Source organism: Megascapheus bottae, chromosome 16 (assembly GCF_031878675.1).
Source record: "Megascapheus bottae isolate mThoBot1 chromosome 16, mThoBot2.hap1, whole genome shotgun sequence".
In the NCBI taxonomy this organism is placed as follows: domain Eukaryota; kingdom Metazoa; phylum Chordata; class Mammalia; order Rodentia; family Geomyidae; genus Megascapheus; species Megascapheus bottae.
In genome coordinates, this window is record NC_143524.1 from 45,698,134 (window position 1) to 45,725,643 (window position 27,510).

Sequence of the window (27,510 nt, forward strand, 5' to 3'; positions counted from 1 at the left end):
GCCTTGAACCTCCATCTGGACAGTCTCAACTTTTCAGGTAACTTGAGTGTTGGCCAGTAGTCGTTTTTGCTTTTCTTATTTTTAAGCCAAGGTTTTTCTCTTTTGCTTGTGTTGTCCTAAGACTGCAATTCTCCCGTGCATGCTTCCCACATCGATGGTGCTACAAATGTGTGTCACTGTGCCCAGATTTATTTATTGAGATTAGATTTTGCAAATGTTGCCAAGACTGGTCTGGAACCCCTTGACCTCTGTCTCTTGAGTACCTAGGGTTATATGTGTAATCTATTACCTTGGTGCACGTGTGCTCTGTCCACTCTCTCCTCTTCATATGTATTCTTTTTTTTTTTTTTTTTTGCCAGTCCTGGGCTTGAGCTCAGGGCCTGAGCACTGTCTTTGGACTTTCTCAAGGCTAGAGCTCTACCACTTGAGCTTCAGCACCACTCCGTTTTTTTTTTTTTTTTCTATGTATGTGGTACCGAGGAATCAAACCCGGGCCTTTGTGCATGCTAGGCAAGCACTCTACCACTAGGCCAAACTTCCGGCCCTCATATGTATTCTTGACTGGTCTTAACTTGCTATGTATATCATGTTGGCCTCGAGTTTGTAATCTTCGTATCATAGCTTCCTGAGTACTGAATTATAGATATGTACCGCTACACCTAGTTTTTAATTCGTGTGTGTGTGTGTGTGTGTGTGCACGCGCGCACATGTGCGCGCGCGGGTGTGTGTGTTGTTTACCTGAACTCAGCCCCTAGGTGTTGTACTTGAGTGTTTTTGCTCAGGGCTAATTTCTGTTTTAGCTAGAGTACCATAGACTTCCTGCCTGGGCTGGTTTTGAACTGTGATCCTCTGATCTCAGGTGTGAGCCATCATAGGACAGCTAAAACCCTCATTCTTTCACCCCCCCCTCTAGTCCTGGGACTTGAACTCAGGGCCTAGATACTGTCCTTGAGCTTTCTTTTTTGTTTATTTATATCCTTGAGCTTTCTTAAGGGCACGTACCACTTTTAGCTTTTTCTGTTTATGTGAGTACATGCTAGGCAAGCATTCTACACTAGGCCACATTCCTGACCCTAAAACTCACATTCTTAAAGTAGAGAATACCATATTTTTATTCTTCTAGCTCATAAGCAGAGTCTGAAGAAAATAAAAAGATGTAATGAAGAGGGAGCAAGCAAGGGAGGGTGAAAAAGACAACGCAGGGCCATACTGGGTTTGTCACTACAGAGACCTATAGTTTCTTAGAGCAAAACAGGGAAAGTGGAAGAAAAGTACTTGTTTTGTCCTTCCAAGCTGGGGGTAAGTATGGTCATGTATAAGGAAATGTAGAAAATCCAGAAATGATTTGGGCTTTGGCTGTTGAGAAGCCTATTTTATAATTTAGTCCATTTAGTAAATGATTTTATTAAATTCTTAGACTGATTTGAAGATGAGGGAGAGTACGGCTAATGTGAAAATAAAAGCTGCAGTTCTAAGATTGTGTGTGATTTATGCCAGCAAAAGCTCTCAATTAGGAACAAGAACTGTGAAGTGTTTCATGAGAGATTGGTGTTGTTGGGTTGTTTGTTTAAATCTGTAACATTGACTGTTGACACTATTTACTTACAGCCAGTTAGGACCAGGCAGTAGTTTTTAAAGCATTCTGTGTTCTTTCATAGCTTTTCACAGTGAGTCTTTCAGATTGGGTGGAAGGATTAGGGAAAAACAGATGATTGGGAGTGCTGGGTTGTAGAAAGGGCTTTTCTGTTTCTAGTTTTTAAAAATATGACGTGAATTTATTGAGGTTAAATTTCTGGTTCAGAACTTCCATGTTTACCTTCTGTGCAAGTATGGGAAACAAATTTTTTTCCAGATTTGCTTGTGTTGCAGCTTTCTTACAAAATTATTTGTTATATGAATATTTGTTATAATCAACAGTAATCTTCATTTACTTGTCTTAATTCTTTCCTACCCTTGAGCCTGGTCCTGGGTTGAGAACAAATGCCTAAACTAAAAAAGAAATGAAGCCAGGAGTTCAGAGTATGAATGAGAGAAGATGTCCGGGACATGTTAGACTACATTTTTCAAGCAAATAATATTTAAAAAATTATCCCATAAAAGCTGCAATTAGTTACATCAAGAGTCAGCAAAACAACGACTCTGTACGTGCGTGCGTGCGTGCGTGTGTGTATATGTATGCATGTATGTATGTGTGTATGTGTTTATGTGTGTGTTGGTTCTGGGGTTTTGAGTTAAGGCTAGTACCACTTGAGCCACAGCTCTACTACTTACAGCACTTTGGAGATAAGAATCTCACAGACTTTATTTTCCCAACTGGCTTTGGCTTTAATGATCCTCAGATCTCAGCCTCCTGGGCAGCTAGGTAATCTGGTTACAGGTGTGAGCCACTGGCTGGCCAGTGGCTGGTTTTTGAAGCAACTAATGAGCTAAGCCTGGTTTTTACATTATTAAAACTGATAAAGAAGAAGATGCAGAAAGACTGGATATGCTCTGAAAAGCATCAAAATATTTAAAGTGTTTACACGTCTACCCTTTCAAGTTTGCCAACCTCTGGTCTACATTATTCAGTGGGCATAGAATATTTCTTTAGGTGACCATTTAAAAATTCTTACTGTATCTCATGCCTGTATTTTTAAATATTCTTCTATATGACTTTCTGTTACATGAATGTTCTACCCTTTAAGAGGGGCTGGAAATTTGGCCTAGTGGTAGAGTGCTTGTGTAGCATGCACGAAGACCCAGGTTTGATTCCTCAGTACCACATGCATAGACAAAAATAATGCTGGAAGTGGTGCTATAGCTAAAGTGGCAGAGCTCTTAGCCTTGAGAAAGCCTAGTGCTCAGCCCCTGAATTCATGCCTCAAGACTGGCCAAAAAAAAAAAAAAAGTGGCTGTCAACTTTCTGATTTTGTAGAGATAGAATAAACACCTCTTTGTACACTTTTATATTATGTAGAATTGCTTGGTTGTTAATATGAATATATAACCGCATATAGTGCATGAACCATATGAATTTTAAAATTGGATAGTTGTTGCTAAGTTGCCCATGGTCCAAATTGGACCAGTTTACATTTTCCTTAATTCTGTTAACCTTTACTGTGACTGTTAATAGTGGTATTGTAGCCTATGTCAATCGTATAGGTTATCTATTGTGGTGTAGCAGATACACAATAGTGTCTTAAAACAGCATCATTTATTTATTTTATTTCTTTATTTATTTTTTTTGCTAGTCCTGGGCTTGAGCTCAGGGCCTGAGCACTGTCCTTGGACTTTCTCAAGGCTAGAGTTCTACCACTTGAGCCTCAGCACCACTTCCGGCTTTTTTCTATGTATGTGGTACCGAGGAATTGAACCCGGGTCTTCATGCATGCTAGGCAAGCACTTTAACCACTAGGCCAAACTCCCAGCCCCAGCATCATTTATTTTGCTCATGAATCTGGGCTTAGTGAGAAGTATTTCTCTGTGCTGTCATTTCTAAAGCTTGGGTTCAAGACACTCCCCAGCAACCAGCAGGGCTGTGGGGAAGACCTCTGAGGTCCTTTCCATGAGTTTTCACTGGATCCCAAGCAAGAGCATCCTAAGAGAATCAGGTAGTTATATTGCTTTTATGATTTACCCTTAGACATCACCTAGAATAATCTCTGCCACAAGTCACAGACTAGTCACATTTTTAGGGGAAAGTAACAATGTGATCACTTCCTGATCACAATGTTTGTGAAGAGATATAAGTTGGGATCCATATAAGGTGTCCATGTGGCAGAACATTGGTTTTCATGTGAATATCTTTGATTATGGGGGTGATTTTACATTTTTTCATTTGTTCAATGATTATTTCCATTTCTTTCCCTATGACTTGCCTTTTTAAAATTCCTTTATTCTTGTTTTTTTTTTTTTTCCGGTTATGGCGAATGAACTCTGGGCCTGGGCATTGTACCTGAGCTGTTCAGCTCAAGGCTACCACCCTGCCCCTTGAGCCACAGCACCACTTCCGGTGTTTAATTGGAGATAAGTGTCTCATGTACTTTACTGCCTGGGCTGGCTTTGAACCTGGATCCTCAGATCTTAGCCTCCCGAGTAGCTAGGATTACAGATATAAGCCATGTCCAGCTCCTTCATTCTTTTTTTTTTTTTTTAATTGTGATCTAGGACATTGATTATATTGTTGATTTGTAATAATTCTTGTAAATTAAGCATATTAGACTTTCATTGTGCTCTTGCTCTTGGGAATTGTGTTAGTGAGTTTTGGTGCTGTGACAAAACACCTGGCCAAACAACCTAAAAGGAGAATTTATTTTGGCTTATGATTTTAGGAGTTAGGACTTTCAGTCCAGAGTCCTTGGGCACATGCTGAGACAGAACATCATGTCAGCAAAAACAAGTGACAGATATTCACTTCATGATGGATGAAGACAGAGATGAAATAGGGACAAGATAGCCTCAGTGACCCTTCAGTGATCTAATTCCTTCAGTCCTAGGTGGAAGGTTCTATAACATGAAGCTCTTGCATTCTGAATGCCTTCAAAGCTAGCACTGTATAGGTCTGCCTTGGGACCACTGTTGAACAGTAGTCAGACTTGGACTACTGAATATGCAGAAACATTTCCCCAGATACCACTGTATGAAGCCTTCCAAATATGTATAGAATTTTATGTTCTTGAGACTGATGGGTGGGGTGGGCAAATTCCTGAGATGCCATTAGAACGTCCTCCTATTGTCCTAGTACAAAGCACTTGGCTTCTTTCCAATAATCTGAATCTCTTCATCAGTGATACTTTCCTTTAAACATGCTCTTTTTCTGGATAAACTACAAATTTTGCATCCCTTTACTCTTGAATTTTGCTCCCAGTTTCATTGTTAGTTTGCTGCTAGTTCTCACGCTTGTTTGCTCTTCTACTTCCTCTCTCTCCTTCTCTCCCTCTCACTGTATTTTAAGTTTGGATGAGTTTTTTATTTTCCCAGGTCTTTTTTTTTTTTTTTGCCAGTCCTGGGGCTTGAGCTCAGGGCCTGAGCACTGTCCTTGGGCTTTCTTAAGGCTTAGAGCTCTACCACTTGAGCCACAGCACCACTTCCTGCTTTTTCTATGTATATGGTACTGAGGAATTGAACCCTGGTCTTCATGCATGCTAGGCAAGCACTCTACCACTAGGCCAAACTCCCAGTCCTACCATGTCTTCTTATAAAACGTCCTGATGTAGTTGGTCTGTTCTCCACTCAGCTGAGAGTTGCAGAGCTTGGGATGAGCGGGTGCTCAGGAGCTGGTTGCCTTAATTACCACCATAACACAAAGATTTTAGCCATACATCCATTAGAGACAATTTCTGTCCAAGCCCTGCTTTGAAAGGCAATCAGTTCCATTATGACTGCATTTGTGATAGATTATTCTGTTGAGTTGAAGATAGGTCTTTGTCTTGATAGTCTTGTCCTCTGTGGCTTAGAGGAGGTTAAAGACCAAGCTGTATATCAGGCATACATAATATGGAGATGGAAATACATATCTATAAGTACAGTGTAGATATAATCCCTTAGCTTCAGTGAGCCTGCTGTCCTTCCTGCTTTTGATACATCCTCTTTCATTTATTATTTATAGTTCCTTTGTCTATATTTGGTTACTTAGAAATGTTGAGGTAGAGAATAATATGCAGGAGGTGTGGCTCAAGTGGGTGAATATGGAACAAAGCTCTTGAGTTTAGTCCCCGGTACTGGCAAAAAACAAAACAAAAACCCTAAAAGAAACAAGAAAATAATGATGACATCTCTTCTGAGGATTAAATGATGACAGGTGTGTAATGTTTAGCCAGGAACATGCCCAGAGTAAGCATGTCATAAATGCTGCCAGTGCAGTGGTGGAGATGGTCTCTGTGTCTCTGTCATCATGTCTTCCTGCTAGATGAATGGGGTAGGTAACTGTAAGCCACCATTACAATGGCTAAGTATTTTGCCTGAAAAAAGCTGGGTATATACCTGTAATCCTTGGGAAGTTGGGGGAGGAGGATCTTGGGTTGGAGGCCTTATCTCAAAACATAAACAAGCAAACACCTAGGTAGATAAATAACAGTTTGACTGAGAGGCCTAAAGAGAACTATGCAGCAGCAAGAGCAGCAGCAGCAAACACTTGTAATCCAGGGTGGGAAATGGAAGGGGGGCTGATTGTGGAAAATTGAGCTTTTCAGAGTGAGCCTAGGGAATTCTCATAAATACATTGAAACTTTTCATACTTAGAGGATTAAGCAAATTTATTAGCTCATACTCTTCTGTGTCAAAGAATATTAATCTCTAGGTTGGAAGAAAGGATTGCGTTGTGTGTATAGAGGAAAGTGCAGGGGCTTGCCTGGCTGGCTGGTGCATAACTGAACACTAATGGGTTCCACTAGGGATTAAGAGCCCTCCTCAATAGGGGCCTGCATGAAGCATATTTATTTGAAGACAGCATTCATTTCTGTTTTGAAGTCTGAAGATAATGTATCTAGTCTGGGGAGGAGGCTGTTAGGAAATAGAGACTAGTTGGTGCTGGGGAAGTGAGAATTTAATTAAAACACAATAGTTGTGGTACTGGCTGAATGGAGTCCTAGAGAGTTACTACTGGTTTTGGCTTTGGTCTTGATCTGTTTTTCTGGTTGTACAAATGATCCACTATCTAGACTGAACCAGCAACAATCAGTGATGGCTTTTTTTTTTTTTTTTGGTTGGTTGTGGGGCTTGAACTCTGATCCTGGGTACTGTCCCTGAGCTCTTCAGTTCAAGGCTAGGACTATACTCCTTGAGCCACAGTGCCACTTCCAGTTTTCTAGTGGTCAATTGGCTAAGAGTCTCATGGACTTTTGTGCTTGGGCTGGCTTTGAACCGTGACCCTCAGATCTCAGTCTTCTGAGTAGGATTACAGGTGTGAGCCATCAGTGCTGGCTAACCGCTGCTTTTCTGTTTGTATTCAGTGGATTTTGCATGTCTGCTTGAGTCTGTGGAAAATGCAAGTTATTGCTTAGGTTGTGTGTTAGAAAATATGAAGGCTATTCTGTAGGAGTATTACACTTACATTTCTGGTGTTCCAAAAATATAATATCTGTTGTCATTTTATCCCTACAACAATTCTACATGAGATAGGGCAGGTGTAATTCCTGTTTGACCAGGGGGATACTGAGGCATGAATAAAAGGCTGGGTCATAGTTGCCTGTTCCATAAGTTAATCAGTTGGGACAACCTGTTAAGTTTCATTTTGTAACTGCAACATTTAGTAACTGCAACATTTAGAACATTTTATAGAGGGCTGGGAGTTTGACCTAGTGGTAGAGTCCTTGCCTGGCATGCACTAAGACCTGGGTTCAATTCCTCAGTACCACATACACAGGAAAAAAAGCTGGAAGTGGTGCTGAGGCTCAAGTGGTAGAGCTTCTAGCCTTGAGAAAGCCCAGGACTGGCAAAAAAAAAAAAAAAAAAAAAAAAAAAAAAAGAACGTTTTATAGAAAGAAAATCCTGAATACCCTATCTTTGTGTTTTTTTTTTAGCGACGACTTCGGCATCTTCGGAACATTGCTGCTCGGAATATTGTTAATAGAAATGGCCATCAGCTCCTTGACACCTTCTTCACACTTCACCTGTGTAGTACTGAAAAGATATGCAAAGGTAAGGTCACCTGTGGTCAATTGCTATATTTCCTTTAATTTTTTTTTTTTTGTGTGTATTTCCAGAGTTTGAACTCAGGGCTTTGTGTTTGCTTGCTAGGCTAGCACTTTCTCACTTGTACTGCAGTCTAGCTTTATTTTTTTAGATAAGGTCTTGATTATTATGATAATTATGATTATGGTGATGTACAGAGGGGTTCCAGTTAAATAAGTCAGATAAAGAATACATTTCTTTTTGGACACTGTTACCCTTTCCTTTGCTCTCTATGTTTTTCTCTTCCATTCCCTCTTACAAGTTAAATAGTTGATTTTCAACACAGTGTCCAATCAGTGTAGCTGAGATTTCAGTTATGCTTCCCTATGCTTAGCTTTTTTGTTGAGATGAAGGGATCTTATTAGGTTTTTTCTTTGCCTGGACTGAACTTACGGTCTTCCTAATTTCTACCTCCTGAGTACCTGGAATTACAAGTATCACCCACTGTCCTCATGTTTTTATTTTGTAACACAGTGATTCTTGGTGCTTTCCACAATTATTGTTTATTGTAAAGCTAAATTATTATGCTGTCTGAAAATATGTTGAGCAGTTATAAAAAAGAAGCATAGCAGATGGGCATTGTGGTTCACTTTTATAGTCTCAACTGCTGTGAGAGACATTGCTAAGGGGATCGTGGCCTGAAGCTGGTTTGAGGATAACATGTAAGACCTTATCTGAAAAAGGATAGAATACTTGCGTAGCAAGAACAAAAGCCTGAATTCAAGTCTCAGAATCACCAAGAACAAAAAAACTGTGTCTAGTAGATAATTTATTCGATAAGCTTAGTAGTAACTAAGCTTTATGTTGATAAGTTTGTTAGTCCTTTATGAATTTATCTGCTAATATTCTAGGAGCTAGCATTTAAAATGGATTATGAAGGGGCCAGGGTTCTTGCTCAGCATTCATAAGGCCCCGGTTTTAGTGATGATTACATAATCCTTGGTATAGAATGACCATATAAACCAACTGAAGGCTATAGCAGATCCCCAGAAGATATGTGTGACACTTGTAACTTTTGGCATCTTTTTTTTTTTCTTTTTGCCATTGTGGGGCTTGTATTTAGGGCGTGAGTGCTGTTCCTGAGTTCTTTTGCTCAAGGCTAGCACTCTACCAGTTTAAGCTACACAGTTCCACTTCTGCTTTTTAAGTGGTTAATTTGAGAGAAGACTCTCCTGGGGACTGTTCTGCTTGGGCTGGCTTCAAACCACGATCCTCAGATCTCAGTTTCCTGAGTACCTAGGATTACAGGTGTGAGTCCCCAGGGCCCAGCTAGTCATCTTTTTAGTGCTCTTAGGAGATCGTCTGCATTTTGAATAGTTCACATAAAATGTCAATTATTCTCTCCAGAGAATAAAGCCCGTGTCAGTGGATTCTAATTCTCGTTCCCTCTTACATTTGGAGTTTTTGTAATATTGGGGTGTTCTTCAGAGTAGTTATTTTCTTACCTATGAAATGTTAAACACCTTTCCTCTCCTGGATACCAACTAGGTTAGATCTATCCAAGGGAGAACTCTGTAATCCAAGTATGAGATTTGTGGTCTCTTATATTTATTTTTATTTTTTGCCAACCTTGAAGCTTGAGCTCAGGACCTGGGCACTGTCCTTGGAAACTTTTTGCTCAAAGACTAGCCTAGGCACTGTCCTTGAACACTTTTTGCTCAAGGTTAGCACTCTGCCACTTGAGCTGTAGTGCTACTTGTGGCCTTTTCTGTGTATGTGGAAGTGAGGCATCAAACCCAGGGTTTATGCATGCTAGGCAAGCACTCTACTACTAGGCCACAAATCCAGCCCCAGTATTACTCATTTCTGTGTTTCTTGAGTTTTTTTTGTTAAATGCCAGTAACAAGTGAAGATGGGAATATCCTTATACTTTTCACACAGCCATACTATTACGAATATCCTTACATTTCTATTTCTTCACACAGCCATACCATTACATTGTGTGTCTGTGAGTGTGTGTGTGTGTGTGTGTGTGTGTGTGTGTGTGAGAGAGAGAGAGAGAGAGAGAGAGAGAGAGAGTATTCTGTGTGTCTAGATTTACTATATACCTTGTGTTTTTTATTTGTTATTTCCTAGGTTTTTCCATATTTGTTAGGGAGACTTCCTTTTTCATTTTCTCTTTTCAGTAATAGGGCTTGAACTGTGATCCTTGCACTGAGTGCTCTACCATTTGAGCCATGTCTCTAGTTTTCGATTTTTTTTCCAGCTTTTTTTTAATTGTAATTAATAAAAGGGGTACATGAGATTTGCCAGATAGAAAGTGCATTAATTCACATACATTGATACCCTTTCACATGTCTTGGTACCCATTACCCTCCCCCTCGATTCTTTTAAAACATTTTTTATTGTTATTTTAAAGGTGATATGGAGTAGAGTTACCATTTTGTAAGTCAGATAATGAGTACATTTATTTTTGGACAATGTCACTCAAGTTCTGGCCTTTTTTTTTTGCTTATTGGAGATAAGGTTCTCACAGAATTGTTTGCCTGAGCTGACTCTGAATCATAACCCCTAGATGTCAGTCTCCTGAGTAGCTAGGATTATTGGCATGAGTTACAGGTGCCTAGCTGTGTTTTCTGATATATTTACATTGAATAATTGTACTATAGTTTATTTAATTGGCTCCTTTTTTCTGGGAATTGAAGTTGTTCTAGTCTCTTACTACATACATAGATAGCATTGTTGTTATAACTTTGCAACTACCTTATTTTATATGAGTATTAGCATACTTATGGGGTAAATTCCAAGATGTGGGAACTGGGACAAAGAAAATCATGTAGCCTTTATGTTGGAAGATAGTTCACAACTATCCTCCTTAGGAGTAGTTTTCTGTATGAACACCTTCTCCCCCCAGCCTCACCTATAGGCTGAAAACTACTGAAGTTTTGCCAATCTGATAGATACACATAGTTACACTGGTTAGTTGAAGCTTACATTTCTTTTGTTTTGAATGAGATTGGGCAGTAGTAATACTTTGAACAAATGGAATTCATCATAATAGCCACAATGTGCCTTTGCATCTGTGTCTTCAGTCTCCTGACTGCTATATTTCTTTACAGGGATATCTGCAGAGCAATTGTAGTTAATAGTCCTATTCATATACAAACAGGTCTTGGATGATAACTTTTTTTTTTTTTTTTGGTCGCTTGTGGGGCTTGCATTCTGGGCCTGGGCACTGTCTCTGAGCTCTTCAGCTCAAGGCTAGTGCTCTACCACTTGAGCCACAACACCACTTCTGATTTCCTGGTGGTTAGAGAGTCTCAAGGACTTTTGTGCTGAGCTGGCTTTGAACTGCAATCCTCAGATCCCAGCCTCCTAAGTAGCTAGGATTATAGGCATGAGCCACTAACTGTTTGAAGATCTGCTTGTTAAATAATTTTGTAGAACTTGATAAAATAAAAATTAATACAATTTATTAATGAGCAATATAGTTTTATAAGTTACTTTAACTATACTTCATTTGACTTTCATAATAACCTTGTTATTTTCTGGGTGCCATTCTCCTTTAAAAGGTGAACGAACTGTAGCACTAAAAATTTAGTGAACCTGTGTAGATCACAAAGCATACTGGAATTTTTGTTAGCTATAAATACAACGTTCACTTTTTGAACCATATTGCTAATTTTATTGTCAATATTTTAGATTTAAAAGAACAATGCTCATTGTAGGCCCAGGCTTAGAAATGAGCTCATATTCAGCATTGTGCTTTTCTTAACCTATATAGTCCCTTTGTTGACATGTCTTCCTCTATTGAGGGTCTATCAGAAGGTGAGTTGCTTACTTTGGTTTCTTTGCACAGTCATCCAAACATTCTCAGAGATTTGATTGGTAAGAACCTTTTAGATACTTTGCAGATTAAGGAACATTCAAAAGAATGAAGGAATTTGTTTACCTTATTCTTTTTTTTTTTTTTTTTTTGCCAGTCCTGGGCTTGAGCTCAGGGCCTGAGCACTGTCCTTGGACTTTCTCAAGGCTAGAGCTCTACCACTTGAGCCTCAGCACCACTTCCGGCTTTTTTCTATGTATGTGGTACCGAGGAATCGAACCCGGGTCTTCATGCATGCTAGGCAAGCACTTTAACCACTAGGCCAAACTCCTGGCCCTGTTTACCTTATTCTTATTAAATTTTTTTTTTTGAAAATAAAATGTGGATTAAATCCAGTGCTTTGTACATGTAAGTACTGTGACACTTAGCTATATCCCAAGCTCCTCTGATAATTCAATAAATAATAATAATAACAACAGTGATGGTATTTTCTGGAAGACAAGGATTAAGTAATGTAGGTAGTATGCTTTTCAGCAAGTGCTTTAACAAAACAGCCCATACGAGTGTTTATAAAGGTGCTTATTTTTTTATTGTGTACTAACCCTTGAACTCAGGGCCTTTCCCTTAGCTTTTTCAGTCAAGGCTAGCATTCTACCATTAGCTACAGCTCTGCTTCTTGATAGTTAATTGGAGATGAATGTCAAGGACTCTCCTGCCCAGGCTGGCTTTAAATTTTGATCCTCAGCTCTCAGCCTCTGAAGTAGCTAGAATGACAGGCATGAGCCACCAGTGTCTGGCTTCTAGGAGGTTGTTTTGTTTTGTTTTGTTTTGGTGGGTTCACTATTTAATAATAGGCATGCTATTCTTATTTTTTTTTTTTTTTAGAGAATGGTGTTAATGATTTATCGGCAAAAATGCAAACAGCTGAATGGTATATTGACACAAAATCATAATGTTTGCTAACGTTAGAAATAGGAAAAATAGAAATAGCCATAAAAATAAAATACCTTAAAAACCCACATCTGAGCAAAATTATATTTGCTCATTTATAGTTGCACATAAAATGCCAATAAATATAAAAATCACAATTGCAAAATTAATCTTAACAAATGCATAGCTGCTATTAATATATTATAAAAATGAAGTTTTAATGTGCATAAATACTTGCAAACAGACACAGAAGACACTAAACAACAATATAATATTACTATCATTATTACACAATGCAGCATACAAGGTTTCTGAGGCGTGATGTTTTTTGTTTTAGTTTTTTAAACAATAGGCATTAGTGGATAATTCTGACATATTCTACCTCATTTTAGTTCCAGCTGTACTTTTGTAAGGTTAATCTTTTTTCTTTTTAAGTTTTTATTTTCTTTTTGGTGTGGGGATTGAAGGTCTTTTCTTGAATTGCTTAATCATGGCTAGTATTCTACCACTTGAGCCATGCCTCTAGTTAGGTAGTTTGCTAGACTTGGAGTCTCTGGTACTTAGAAAAGTCTTGTTTTGAACTACTATCTTTTAGCTAAAATGACAGGTGTGAGTCATAGGCACCTGGCTCTTAATCTTTTTAAGTTCATTAGTTAAAAAGTTAGGTGTAAGCAAAGGCTGTGAAATTGTTTAATTGATAAAATATGGAGTGAAATTTTTTAATTGCTAAAATGTGGAGTATCTGTCTAGCCTGTGCTGGGATTATTTTAGGGATTGAGAAAAAAGTTTTACAGAGCAAACACTGTTGGTCTCATGGGTATTAGGGAAGGAATATGTGAGGCATAAATTTCAATATGGTAGAAAAAATGGTTTCTGCATATATCACCTCAAATCTTCTGCACACCTTCCTCCTCTCCAGAAAAGAATCCATATCCCTGTCAGTGAAGTGTGGATCGCATAGGAAATGTCAGGTGAAAATAGCACAAAGATACAGGAGTGTTTGTGCAGGGAGACATGGAGGCAAGTTGGAAAGTTTGCAGAGGGAATGTTGGACAGTTGTTGAGATCCATTCTTCGTTGCAACTAATAACATTTTAATTTTGTCTTTGAGTTTTGTAACGTTTACCAACACACATCTAAGTTTGTTCAATCATGAAATGTTAATGCTTACACAGACCCTTCAATCATTTGTCTAATTTGTAAGTTGTCCAGTGAAGAAAAGAGCTTATAGAAATTATAGAAGTGCAATGTTGGGGACAGTTAGAGAGCTTAGGTTATGGGGTTACTAAGTGAGTGTTTGTTTCACTGAGCTACTATTACAGGGATATCCACTAGAGATGTTTGAGGACGACAAAACAGATGGAATCAGTTGTACAAAGTGGCATAGGGAAGGAAGCAGAGTTTTGAGTTTTTAAGAGTTCAAATTAGAATATGTGTAAAAGGAGGTAGTTTGGTAATAGTCATTACATTAAATGAGAAAGATTCTCATCTTTGTTTTTTTGTTTTTTTTTTTCCCTTGTAAAACATTTAATCTAGCCAGGTGTGGTGGCTCATGCCTGTAATCCTAGCTACTCAGGAGGCTGAGATCTGAGGATCATGGTTCAAAGTCAGCCTGGGCACTAAAAAGTCCATGAGACTCTTTGCTCTAATTAATCACCAGAAAACTGGAAGTGGTGCTGTGGCTCAATGGGTAGGGTGGTAGCCTTGAGTTGAAGAGCTCAGGGACAGTGCCCAGGCTCAGAGTTCAAGTTCCATGACCCACGGACAAAACAAAAAAATCACGTAACCTTTTAAAAATGTTTATTTTTTTATAAAGAAAACCAAGAGATCTCTTCAATGTCAAAATAATTTAGTAGGTCACAGTATTAAGAGTTAATGAGCTTCATTTCTTTCATTTTACTTATTGTTCTTTTTCTTTTTTTTTTTCAGAATTTTATAGAAGTGAAGTGGTTAAGAATTCCTTGGTAAGTTTACTTTGACAGCTATATGATCAAGCCTGTGAACCTTATTTTAGGAGAATTATTAAGAATTATGGTTCAGTTATTGTGTTCTGGAAAATTGGCAAACTGACCCTTCCCTCTCTCCCTCCCTCCCTCCCTCCCTCCCTCCCTCTCTTCCTTCCTTCCTTCCTTCCTTCCTTCCTTCCTTCCTTCCTTCCTTCCTTCCTTCCTTCCTTCCTTCCTTCCTTCCTTCCTTCCGAATTTAGGGTCTTGAGCTTTTTTGCTAAAGGCTAATGACTTCCTACCACTTGAGCCACAGCTCCTCTTACGGCTTTTTTGGGTAGCTAATTGGAGCTAAGAGGCTCACTTTCCTGTGATCCTCACATTTCAGCTTCCTGAGCAGTTAGGATTACAGATGTAAGCCCCTGATACCCAGCCAGCAGTGATTTTTTTTGTTTGTTTGAGACTGGGACTTGAACTTGGTCTGTTGACATTTTTGCTTGTTGACCGGCACTCTATCACCTGAACCATGCCACCAACGCTGGCAGTGAATTTTTTTTTGCCAATCCTGGGCTTTAACTCAGGGCCTGGTTTTCTGGTGGTCAATTGGTGATAAGAGTCTCAAGGACTTTTATGTCCAGGTTGGCTTTAAATTGTGATCCTCAGGTCTCAGCCTCCTGAATCTATGATTATAGGTGTGAGCCACCAGCACCCGTTTTTTGTTTGTTTGTTTGTTTGTTTGTGTTGTTGTTGTTTTGGTTTGGTTTGGCCAGTCCTGGGGCTTCCTTTGGCTTTCTCAGTGCTAGCATTCTCTGCTTTTTTCTGTGTATGTAGTGCTGAGGAATTGAACCCAGGGCTTCATGCATGCTAGGGGCCATGCTTCCTGCCCCATTGTAGTGAACTTTTTTTAATGCTATAAAGATCCTAATATTCTGTCTGACACAGGGTTTTCAGTGAATATATATTAGGTCCCTAGATATTAGCCCTTAAAAAGTTCCTAGAAATTGGTTTAAAAAGTTAATTCAAAGTGGGGCCTGGAGTTTGGCCTAGTGGTAGAGTGCTTGCCTAGCATGCACGAAGACCTAGGTTCAATTCCTTGGTACCACATACATAGAAAAAAAGCCAGAAGTGGTGGAGGTTCAAGTGGTAGAGCTCTAGCCTTGAGAAAGTCCAAGGACAGTGCTCAGGCCCTGAGCTCAAACCCAGGACTGGCAAAAAAAAAAAAAATTAATTCAAAGTGACCCACATCTGCATAGTAAAAATATGGGGCAGTAAACTCTTTGAAATGTGGCAGGCTGTATCTGGCTGTATCTGCATGTACCAACTTAGGAATCATTGCTCATTGTCTGGCAGCTATTTTGAAAAAGTATGAAGGAAAGTCTGTGATGAGAAGATTGACAATAGCTTTGCTGTATTACTTTTGCGTTGGCTTAGAAAGGAAACCTGGGCCATGTATTCATCCACATGAAATGACTTCGAAAACCTCTCTCCTCCAGAGCCTTTTGATTTCTTTCATAATGAAGTATTAAAGGTCATATAAGATGAGGCTAAATGAAAGGATCTTCAGGATATGGAAACAAAAGCCATGTAATGTGTGATTGCTGTTCTTAATATACTATGTTATTTCTCATCTCTTTTGTTGTCCTTTAGTTATCTCATATTGTTACAGTATCTTACTTTGTTATCTGATATATTGTATATATGTTTATTTGTTTATTTGAAATAGGATTGGGAGGGGGGCAAACAAGATGAGGGGCGGGGGTGTGGGAGGGAAATGGGGACAAAAACATGAGAAGGGGTAGCAATGTCTATTAAGTAATGCACCTTCTGTCTGGTGAATATAATGTAACCCTTCTATTAATTTCAATAAAATATATATTTTTTAAAAAACTGTTTAAGCTGGGTGTCAGTGGTACACGCCTGTAACCCTCACTACTCAGGAAACAGATCTGAGGATCATGGTTCAAAGCCACTCTGGAGAGGAAAGTCGGTGAGACTCTTATCTCCAATTAACCACCAGAAAACTGGAAGTGGTTCTGTGGCTCAAAGTGGAATAACATTAGCCTTGAGCTGAACAACTCAGGGACAGTGCCCAGGCCCAGGAGTTCAAGCCCCATTCCAGAAGAGGGGAAAAAGTGTTTAATACAATCTCCACCCCAGAGCTCTGCTCTTACAGTCAATGCTGTGTTGCCAAAGTATTTGTGCCATTTATCTTATCAGCAGTATGAGTTTTTTAGTTGTTCAATTATTCTTGCCTAAGTTTGATAGTACTTAGAGCCATTCTGGTGTAATCCTTGTATTATGACGTTAATTTATACTTTCTCACAAATTATTGCAGGGAAGCATTTTTTTCCCCCAAGTGTTTGACTGTTTTAGATGTTCTTTTGAGGCTGGAGGTCGGTCATGGGACTTGAACTCTGGACCTGGGCGCTGCCCCTGAGCTCTTTTCCTTAAGGCTAGTGTTCTACCACTTTGAGCCACAGCATCACTTACCATTTTCTAGTTGTTAATTGGTGATTAGAATCTCCATGGGGAAGGAACATCAGCTATGCGAGACTTGTCCTTCAAGAGAAGTTGCTTTTCTGCTTTTCCTGCTAAGGTTTGTATCTTACTAGGAAAGTTATCCAGTTTTCTCATGTCTTTAGAATTAGTTACAAAGCTTGTCTTCCTGCTCCAGGTATAACAAACTGTAACAAGTTAGGTGAGTTACTTAATGTTTCTCCTTTGGAATTTTAGGATTATACTGTCTAGTGCACAGGACTCTTAGGTTTTGTGATGATAAAGTAAAAATGAGTAGTTTCATTGGAAGCAAGGTGCCTGGCACTTAGACTTTAATAACTGAGTATCAGTTACTGGAGAGATTAAGTACACTGGTAGAAATTTCTACCTTTGAGGAGGGAGAATAGGTAAGAAAAACATGGTGATGTGTCATGGCAGGCACCTTAAGTTAGCTGCTCACAGGTTCCTGTGGGAACATAGAGAGGGTTGTTTGCTCCTAAATGACCTTATAGTTAGGAGGTATAGGACATTTCTGTTTATTCAGTATTTGAATATTTACTGTATCTCCAGGGTACTACATTATCTGTCAGGAAAAGCAAAAAGTCTCAGGCTCACAGAATGTCTGGCAGTGGAGAGAATCTTCTTTGAGGAAGAAATGTTTGAACTAAAACCTGGTGGTGAAAGAAACATTAACTAGGAAAACTGCAGTTGAGGGTAGAGAACAAGAAGAAGGGCTCTATCCGGAGACCTCAACTTCCTCATTTTAAAGCTTAAACTGATAAGTTCAAAGTTCCCTTTTAGTCTTAACATTTTTCTACAATGTGTAAAGTAGGTGGCCACCCTGATATTGTTTGTCTCTTTGTTGAATGGAGCTTCCTGATTTGCATGATCACCAATGTTAAGCACAGTACTTGCCACATTATGGCTCACAGCTGATTGCAATTATTCCTGTGAGGTTGGGATGGTGAAGGGGGATCCTGAGGGGAACAGGCCCATCCCCAAGCGCAGGAACTAGAGAGCTGGGCCTAGAACTCCAGGCTGTAAGGTTTTCAAGCCCTAGATGGTGAGCTGAGTAAACCTGTGAAGGCCAATTCTTTCCTGGCTACTCTGTTCCATTACGTTTCCTTTTTCTTTTCTTAAAAAAATTTTTTTTTGGGGGGCTGGGAGTTTGGCCTAGTGGTAGAGTGCTTGCCTAACATGCATGAAGACCTGGGTTCGATTCCTCGGTACCACACACATAGCAAAAAGCCAGAAGTGGTGCTGTGGCTCAAGTGGTAGAGCTCTAGCCTTGAGAAAGTCCAAGGACAGTGCTCAGGCCCTGAGCCCAAGCCCGGGACTGGCAAAAAATAAATAAATAAATAAATAAATAAATTTTTATTGTCAGGGTAATGTATAGAGGGGTTACAGTTACATTCGTCAGATAGTGGGTACATTACTTCTCGAACATTGATACCCCTTCTCATATTTTTTTTTCCCTTTTCCCCCTATGTTTTGTTTTTCTGCTATTATTGAGACTTGAAAGCCAGGCACAATACTTTTTTTTTTTATGGCTAGCAGTCTCACACCTATATTTCTAGCTTTTTGGAGGTTGTTTGTATGTAATGATTTTGATCTCCGTTTCCTGAGTGGCTAGGCTTATAGGCATGGGGCCTTGGTGCCTAGCCATGCTTTATTTTTGCCAATAACTAATAATCAGACTAGCAAGAACGAGTCTGAACTCTGAAGTTTTCAAGTGTGACTATGAGATCTAAACTAAGGGAATTACTGACAGTGTCTTAAGGTCCCTTTTGTTCTAAATTCTCACATCATTTAATGTGGAGAAACAAAACCTAAACAAATCAAAATTTACAGGCCAGATTCAAATTCTGCCACTGTTCTCAGCCTGAATGGTTAAGCTGGTCTTCTTCCATTTGCTTCTCAGCTTAGAGTTTTCCATGTTCCATTTCAAATATAGTCTGTCCTCATGGGTCTAACTTGCCCCCTTCTCCCATTTAGAAAAACTTCACAGACTGAGTTGGAGTTAGGGATAAAAGCAGCTCCAGGTAAGAGGGCAACCACTCTCCAGTTCTTAATCTGAACTCAGTATGTTTTTTTGTTCGGTTGGTTTTTAAAAAATAAGTAACTGGACCAGGTGCTGGAGGCTCATACCTAACTGCTCAGGAGGCTGAGATCTGAGGATTGTGGTTCAAAGCTAGCACAGGCAAGAAAGTGAGATTCTTATCTCCAAGTAACCACCAGAAAAACCAGAAATAGTTCTGTGGTTCAAAGTGGTGCTTTGAGGAAAAGAGCTCAGGGACAGCATCCAGGCCCTATGACTGACAACAAACATAAACATATGCCGTTTTTGATATCTAGAGCCCTGAAATTGTTGTTTGGATAGTTTTGTCTACTTTTACTATTGCTTTTTTGAGGGAGATTATTGCACTGCTCTACAATATTAAAAATCCTCTTCCTATCTGATATATTGAATTTATTTGTATTAGGTTATTTGAAATTTGATAGGGAAAGGGGGAAACCAAGATGGGGGTGGGTGGGAGGGTAAAGGGTACCAAGACATGTGAAAGGGTATCAATGTATGTGAATTAATGCACCTTCTATATGGCAAATATCATGTAACCCTTTTTTTTTTTTTTTTTTTTCCAGTCCCGGGCTTGAGCTCAGGGCCTGAGCACTGTCCTTGGACTTTCTCAAGGCTAGAGTTCTACCACTTGAGCCTCAGCATCAATTCTGGCTTTTTTCTATGTATGTGGTACCGGGGAATTGAACCTGGGTCTTCGTGTATGCTAGGCAAGCACTCTACCACTAGGCCAAACTCCCGGCCCTCGTGTAACCCTTTTATTAATTACAATAAAAAATATATATTAAAAAAAATCCTCTTCCTTTAGATTTGCCCCTCCCTCCCCTGCCCCTCCTCCTCCTCCTCTTCTTCTTCCTCTTCCTCCTCCTCCTGTCTAGGAAATTGCTATTTCTTTTTTTTTCCTTTTCTTTGCGGGGGGGCAGTCTTGGAGCTTGAACTCAGGGCCTGGGTACTGTACCTGAGCTTGTTTTGCTCAAGGCTAGCACTGTACCACTTGAGCCACAGTGCCATCTCTGGATTTTTCTGTTTAGGTGGTACTAAGGAATTGAACCCAAGGCTTCATGCATGCTAGGCAAGCACTCTGCCTCTAAGCCTCCTTCCAACCCAGTTGCTATTATTTTTTTCTATTTTTTTATTAAAGAATTTATTAACATTGATTTTTACATCATATTTCAAATCACTTGTTTAACAAACAAGTATTCAAGAAGGGAATCTCTATATACAGTCACTGGCACTTAGATTTTAGAACATAATTAAAATTAGGCTGAGGGTTTGTATTTCATAGATACATATTAATCTATGCATTAAAACATTATGTCTCTGGAGTCATAAATTTTATGTTTATGTAGTTGTGTTTATATTTCCAATACCATGTCCATAACATTGGGTACGCAGCAAATATTGAGTCATCGATCTTGTACTGTTTGGATCTAATAGCCACTATTAAGGATACCATGCGCCTTTTGTTCCTTTGGTCTTGATTTACCTCATTTAACATGAGTTGCTCTAGATTCATCCACTTTGCTGCAAATGCCATTATTTTATCTTGTCTGTTGGCTATGGAGAATTCCAGTGTGTGTGTGTGTACGTGTGTAGGTGTGTATACACCCCACACTTTTTGTATCCATTCATCTGCAGTAGGGCATCTGGGTCCAATTTCTACTATTTCTTAAATAACGCTTTGTCCCCCTGTTGAATCCATTTTTCTCCCTCGGAATTATTTACTAAATAGCTATCAGATATTTTCATTCTGTCATGCATGTTTTTGGATCTTTTCTCCATCCATATTTGTTTTCTCATTTCTCTTCACACATTTATTCCTTTTTTTTTCTTTTCTTTTGTTTGTGAGTATCTTGATATGTGACCCAAACTGGCTTTAAAATGCCTATCTTCTAGCCTCAGCATCCAAATCCTGCAAATACAGGCTTTTACCACCATGCTCAGCATCTGAACAATTGCTTTCTGTGCAATTTCTTCCTGTAGGGAAATTTCTCCCTAGTCCTCATGGCAGCCTTCCCTAGGGACATTTGTGGGTAGGAGGTTGTTAAAATTTAGTTTTATTTTATGCACCATGTAGTGTAATGCTTTTGTGGTTGGAGCTCAGTTTGGAGGGACTTGTTGGACTTGTTGGGCTTTAGCTTGAACCTAGGGTTTTTTTGTTTGTTTGTTTGTTTTTTATTTTATTTTATTTATTTATTTTTTTTTGGCAGTCCTGGGCTTGAGCTCAGGGCCTGAACACTGTCATTGGACTTTCTCAAGGCTAGAGTTTTACCATTTGGTACCGAGGAATCAAATCTGGGTCTTCGTGTATGCTAGGCAAGCACTCTACCACTAGGCCAAACTCTGGGCCCGAAGTTTTTTTTTTTTTTTGTATTGCAAGGGTAATTTATAGAGGGGTTACAGTTACATTCGTCAGGTGCATTACTTCTCGCACCCCTTCACATGTTTTTGTCCCCATTTCCCTCCCCCCACCCTCTCCCAATCACCTTGTTTTCCACCTTCCCTTCCCTATTTCAAATAAATAGATGTATATACAATATACCAGGTCAGAAAAATATGGAATGCTTCATGAATTTGTGTGTCACCCTTGCGCAGGGGTCATGCTAATTTTCTCTGAATCATTCCAGTTTTTAGTATATGTGCTGCCGAAGTGAGCACTGGGTCTAGGTTTTGAGCTTTGTCCTTGTCTCTCTTGAAGACCTCCAGAACCAAGTTTGTATGGTTTGGCAGTGGTTTCAAGGTGAAAGTGACAAAAGACTGCTAGATAGCTACTTCCCTCTCCCCCCGTCCCCCCGCCCCTGAATTCTTTCCTTCTTGGTTTGGAAATTGTTCTGTAATGTTAATGATTATTACTATGTAAAAAATATTCTAGCCAGGCATATTTATTGGAAGATTGCTTAGCCTGCCATTATTAGAAATGATGGCTGCCCTTTCCTCACCTTGAGCATTTATATTTGTACTTTACATATTTCTCATTGCTAATGCTCTTCATTCCTTCTGGTTGATCTAGGTTTCCATCTGGTACCATTTCTCTTCATCCTGAAGAACTAGCATTTCTTGTAGTGCAGGTCAACATAGCTATTCCTAAACTTTAAATGTTTAGCTATCTTCATATTTGAATGAAACTCTGCCCTTGTTTTGCAGGGTTATTAAAACATTTATAGTGAGATAATTGTAAGGGAATATTTCACATTCTTAGGTTTGTTCTGGGTTTCAGCATCATACTAGGAAATATTAATGCAGTATTTCAAGTATTAGTAGTATGGGTAAAGAAAAGATTAGACGGAAACTCAAAGACCAACAGGTTTTATTTGATTCAACCTGAGAAGGGTGACCATGAAGAAATGGCACAATTCCCTTACCATGAAGGTCTCTTCACAGGAAAGTGAAGTGAGGTGGGGCAGAAGTCTGGGGTAGTTTGTCTCTAGAGTGGGGCAAGATGGGAGCAGAGGGAGGGCTCTTTTTGTATAGAAACGGAATCTTGAGTTACAGGAAAGGGCTTTTTATTTTATTTTATTTATTTATTTATTTGCAGCATCTGGCTTTAGCAGACATGTCAACAAACAGTATGGTCCTCAGTTCACAGTTTTATCTCTTTTACAGCACAGAGCATGTTAGGGATGGGAGAGGGGAAAAAAGGAAGGGAGACAATTCAGCCTGGTCTGTAGCAAGGCAGTTCTAACATATGTCCATTGGGTGTTTTTAGTTTGAGTAGAGATTGGGATCATAGTAAGAATGGACTTTTGTTGCTCTGAGACTGATTGCAAAAAATGAATCACAGGATTGTTCTTGCATGTAACATTCATGCCAGGTATCCATTACTCCCTTCTAGATTTGGTGCCTACCCCAGCCCCTTCTCACTTAGGGAAAGCACCTAGCACAAAGCCAAAACCATTTAAGTTACCCTTCTATAAAGACCTTTTGATTCACTTATTTGTGTAACATTTAAGTTCATTTACTTAGTTGAATAACATTTACGTTCACAAAGTCAAGTATTGGTGGCTCACGCCTGCAATCCTAGCTACTCTGGAGGTTGAGATCTGAGGATTGTGGTTAGAAGCCAGCCTGGGCAGGTAATTCGTGAAACTCTTATCTCTAATAAACTATTCAAAAGCAGAGTGGTACTGTGGCTCAAGTGTAGAGCACGTGCCATGAGCAAAAGCAGCTCAAGGACAGGGCTCAGGCCCTAGAATACAAGCTCCCCAGGACTGGTGCCAATTCCCCCTCCAAACAAACAAACAAGCAAACAAACAAAGAAAATGTTATGTATGTATGTATGTACGTACGTATGTACGTATGCACGTATGTATGTATGTATGTATGTATGTATGTATGTATGTATGTATGTCAGTATGTCAGTCATGTGGCTTGGACTCTGGCATAGGCACTGTCCCCTGAGCTTTTCAGCTCAAGGCTACCTCTGGAGCCAGAGCCCCACTTCCCATTTTCTAGTAATTAATTGGAAATAGAGTCTCATGTTCTTTAGTGCTCGGGCTGGCTTTGAACTGCAATCCCCAGATCTCAGCCTCCTGAGTAGCTAGGATTACAGGCATGAGCCACGCACATGGCTAAAAAGTTTTATATTTAATTAAGTTTGTTTTCATTTAGCAACATTTATTGCAAGAAAACAATATGGAAGCAATAGTCAATGTACTATAATTAATTTATCTTTGTTATTAAACCCCTTCACAGTTTGACTTTTCAAAATGTTTGAATTATCTAGATGGAAATATTTGTTTTTAGAGCATAAATTTGATCTTGTCATTTCTTTTAACTTTAGAACCTTTCAATGGTTCCACATGTTGTAAGTAAAGTCTTGCCTGCTTGGCAAGGCATTAAACAGCCTTCAGTTTATTCAGTCCTTGTTTCTGCCCTTAGTCCTGTGTTGTCCTGGTCCTGCCAAGAGTTGTTGTCAATTCTTTACCACTTTGTCATTTCACACCTCTGAGCCCTTGTGTATCATGTTCCTTTGCCTGGAATTCCTTCTTTGAATCTGGTGAAATCCTACTTTTCCTTTTAAAAGTCAAATTTCACAGCCTCTGATGTCCCTGTTGCTTTAGTTTATTATTCTCCCTATGACACAGTGGAACCTTTCACATTATTCTGTTACTGACTCTGTGAAATAATACAATTGTTTTTTATTTATTTTGTTTTTGCAGTGTTGGAGATTGAGCCCAAGGCCTTGCACATGTTAGGCAAATACTTTACCATTGATTTATATCCCCAGTGATGTGATTATTTTAAATAGATATTTGAGCCCAGCTATATAAGTTGGAGGTTCTTCTGGAAGCATTGTTTATGTGTTGGCTTTCACAGAAGTGTTGAGTGAATGAGTGAATTACCATGTGTAGTTATGTCAGTGAGAGACAGAAATATATACTCCTTCTAGTAATGACTATACATTATTATCATCTTTGTGTTTAATCTTCTGCATATTTCATTTAAGGTACACTTTAGTTTATTTAGTTTTGAAGACAAAATGATTGAAATAATTGTAAACCTAACCTTAAATAAGTTAGTCTTCCTAAAGTATGTTTCAATTTCCACCCACAGAATCCAACTTGGCGGAGTCTTGATTTTGGAATAATGCCGGACCGTCTTGACACATCTGTGTCTTGTTTTGTGGTAAAGATCTGGGGTGGAAAGGAGGACACCTACCAGCTGCTGATTGAATGGAAAGTCTATTTGGATGGGCTGAAATACTTGGGTCAGCAGGTAATTTTTAGACTGTGATGTCAGGTGGTTGCCATCTTCAGATTAATCTGTCTAACCTTCCTATTGATTCTTCTGTCTCTATATTCTTTATTATAGAGAGAGACCTCTGTGGCTATTTACTTATATTGTTTATTTATGGTTATTATGTCTGAGTTTCTGCCTCCTTAAAAATAATGCTTTTCACTCAAGACATTTATGTAAATGTAAAGTAAATGTATGTAAATGTAAAGTCTCACTTTCTGTTTTGTCTCTTTGTTGAATATTCTCCTATAGAATCTAGAAATTAAGTTGGAATATGGAATACACCACTAGTCACATCTATTTTGACCAGAAGAGTTGGGTTATTCCAGGAATAGGAGGAGCTACAAGTTGTTGAGAACAGTATTTATTTATGAACATCCTGGATGTTTTCCGAATAAACAATTCTTTATTTTATAATAGGAATATTCCGTACCTCAATTTGCTTTATTTTTATTAATTTATTTATTTATTCTATTCTACTCTTTGAAGTGCTGGGAATTGAACCCAGGGCCTTCCTCAGGGTAAGCAAACACGTTCTACAGGACCCTACAATAGATTTCTTGAATTTTTTTTAATATATTTTTTATTGTAATTAATAGAAGGGTTACATGATATTTGCCAGATAAATGGTGCCTTAATTCCCACACATTGATACCCTTTCACATGTCATGGTCCCCATTTTCCTCCCCCCTCTCCCACCCCTCATCTTGTTTTCCCCCATTCCCTATCCAATTTCAGATAACCAAATACAAATATATCCGATATATCAGGTAACAAAGTGAGATAGTGTAACGATATGAGATAACCAAGGGACAGTAGAAGTGATGAGAGATAACATAGTACCTTAAGAATAACAATCATTAATTATATGGCTTATGTTTATATCATATTTTAAATGACAAGTTTAACAAACAATTGTTCAAGGAGGAAATCTCTAATTACATTCTCTGGGACTTAGTCTTTAGAACTTAATCAAAATTAGGCTAACGGTTTGTATGTCATAGAAACATATCAGTTTATGAAATAAAACATTATGATTATAGAGTCATAGTTTTTTTTGTCTATATAGTTATGTTTGTATTTCCATTACCATGTCCATAGCTTTGGGTATGCAGTTATTGAGTCCTCGCTCTTGTACACTTTGGATTTAATAACTGCATATTAAGGATACCATGCGCCTTTTGTTCCTTAGGTCTTTTTTTTTTTTTTTTTTTTTTGCCAGTCCTGGCTTGAGCTCAGGGCCTGAGCACTTGTCCTTGGACTTTCACAAGGCTAGAGCTCTACCACTTGAGCCTCAGCACCACTTCCAACTTTCTTCTATGTATGTGGTACCGAGGAATCGAACCCGGGTCTTCATGCATGCTAGGCAAGCACTTTAACCACTAGGCCAAACTCCCGGCCCCTGTTCCTTAGGTCTTGACTTGTCTCACTCAGCATGATTCGCTCTAGATTCATCCACTTCCCTGCGAATGCCATTTTTTATCTTGTCTGTTGGCTATGTAGAATTCCATTGTGTATATATACCACATTTTCTGTATCCATTCATCTGCAGTAGGGCATCTGGGTTGTTTCCATCACCTGGCTATTGTGAATAGTGCAGAGATGAACATAGCTGAGCAGGTGTCCTTGTAATATCCTGGTCATGCTGTTCAGGATAGATGCCAGAAGATTTCTTGAATTTTAAACTGAAAGATTATATCTTTTGACTAGTACCTACCCACGCCATCACTATACCCCAGTTCCTGTTAACCTCTATTCTGTTCTCTACTTTCATGAGTTCTACTTTTAAAAATTGCATACATTATCTTAGTCATGTTATTTAAAAATTGCATACATTATCTTAGTCATGTTCTTGGAAACAAAGTTTCAGATGCCTGGCCCAAACTCCTGAGATTCCACATGTAAGGTTTGACCACTTGCTCTTAAGCCAAATAAAGGATAGTAGTGAGTGGTAGAAGGCAGAGGAAGGAGACTTACTATGTGGCCTAGGCGGTCTTGGGAGGAGGCAAGGTAAAAACACTTGGGCCCATCTTTAGCTTTCTTTGACACATAGACATGAGCTTCTTGTATAGGCAGCATTGGTTGGGACAGCAAAAGAGTCTGCATAATAACCGTTGTAGTTACAAATGTGGCCTGTTTGGTCATTAACTCAGTTCTAGTCTTCATGGAGTCCAGAAGATTTGTTTATCACTGTCATCACTTTAGGGGAACAGTCTGGTCCCTCTGAGATGATTACTTTTGTTCCAGATTGAAGGCTCGTTACAGATAAGTATCTTCATTTAGTGCCACAGTCTGTCCTACAAGTACTTTCATTTAGAGGCAGAGTCTGTCCTACAAGGCTTTGCTGCTTCTCAGGATTAGTTTTGGTCTCTTCCCATGAAGATGTTTCTAATGAGTCCTGCCCTTCTTGCATTGTAGGTGTGTGAATGACTCAGAACAAAGACAGACACAAAAGTGGAGGCAGGGATACTAAGCTTTTCTTCTGCATTTGTTAATTTGTGGACCCAAATAAGAAATCAGCGGTGCTTTTCAGCAAAAGCAATTCAAGGACCTGTTAAAATTCTTCCCTTATGCTTCCACATTGCTCAGTCTTGAGGGAATTACATATTGGCTTATCTAGCTCTGTATATTTCTTGGACAGAAATCTACATACCAGAAGGGGACAAATAGTTGATAGTACTTGAAGTATTAGTAGGATTGAAAATATTTTGAAGTCAAAAGTACTTGTTTAACCTCCCAGCAGTAGGGGCTGGGAAGTGCTCGCTTAGCATGCGTGAAGCCTCGGTTCAATTTTAGTATCATGTATGTGTATACAGAAACTAGGGTATAGTATGCACATCTGTATATACAGAAAGAAGCTGGAAGTGGTCCTGTGCTCAAGTGGTAGCGCATTAGCCTTGAGGAAGCCCAAGG

General features: G+C 39.1%; 1 protein-coding gene and 1 non-coding gene across 4 annotated transcripts in view; one reads left to right on the plus strand and one right to left on the minus strand.

Annotated features, from left to right (window-relative positions):
• Uvrag (UV radiation resistance associated) overlaps positions 1 to 27,510 on the plus strand; it is a 300,747-nt gene that overhangs the window by 24,684 nt on the left and 248,553 nt on the right. For 2 of the 3 annotated variants that reach the window (XM_090348443.1, XM_090348440.1), the window contains exons 2-4: positions 7,500 to 7,617; positions 14,275 to 14,309; positions 24,415 to 24,576. In XM_090348443.1, the coding sequence (XP_090204569.1) occupies positions 7,500 to 7,617; positions 14,275 to 14,309; positions 24,415 to 24,576 (315 nt within the window). The remainder of the gene's footprint in view (positions 1 to 7,499; positions 7,618 to 14,274; positions 14,310 to 24,414; positions 24,577 to 27,510) is intronic. The other variant, XM_090348441.1, reaches the window with a different exon arrangement.
• LOC150053513 (U6 spliceosomal RNA) lies at positions 21,412 to 21,519 on the minus strand. The gene has a single exon (XR_016538191.1). It is a non-coding gene; the product is annotated as a U6 spliceosomal RNA (small nuclear RNA).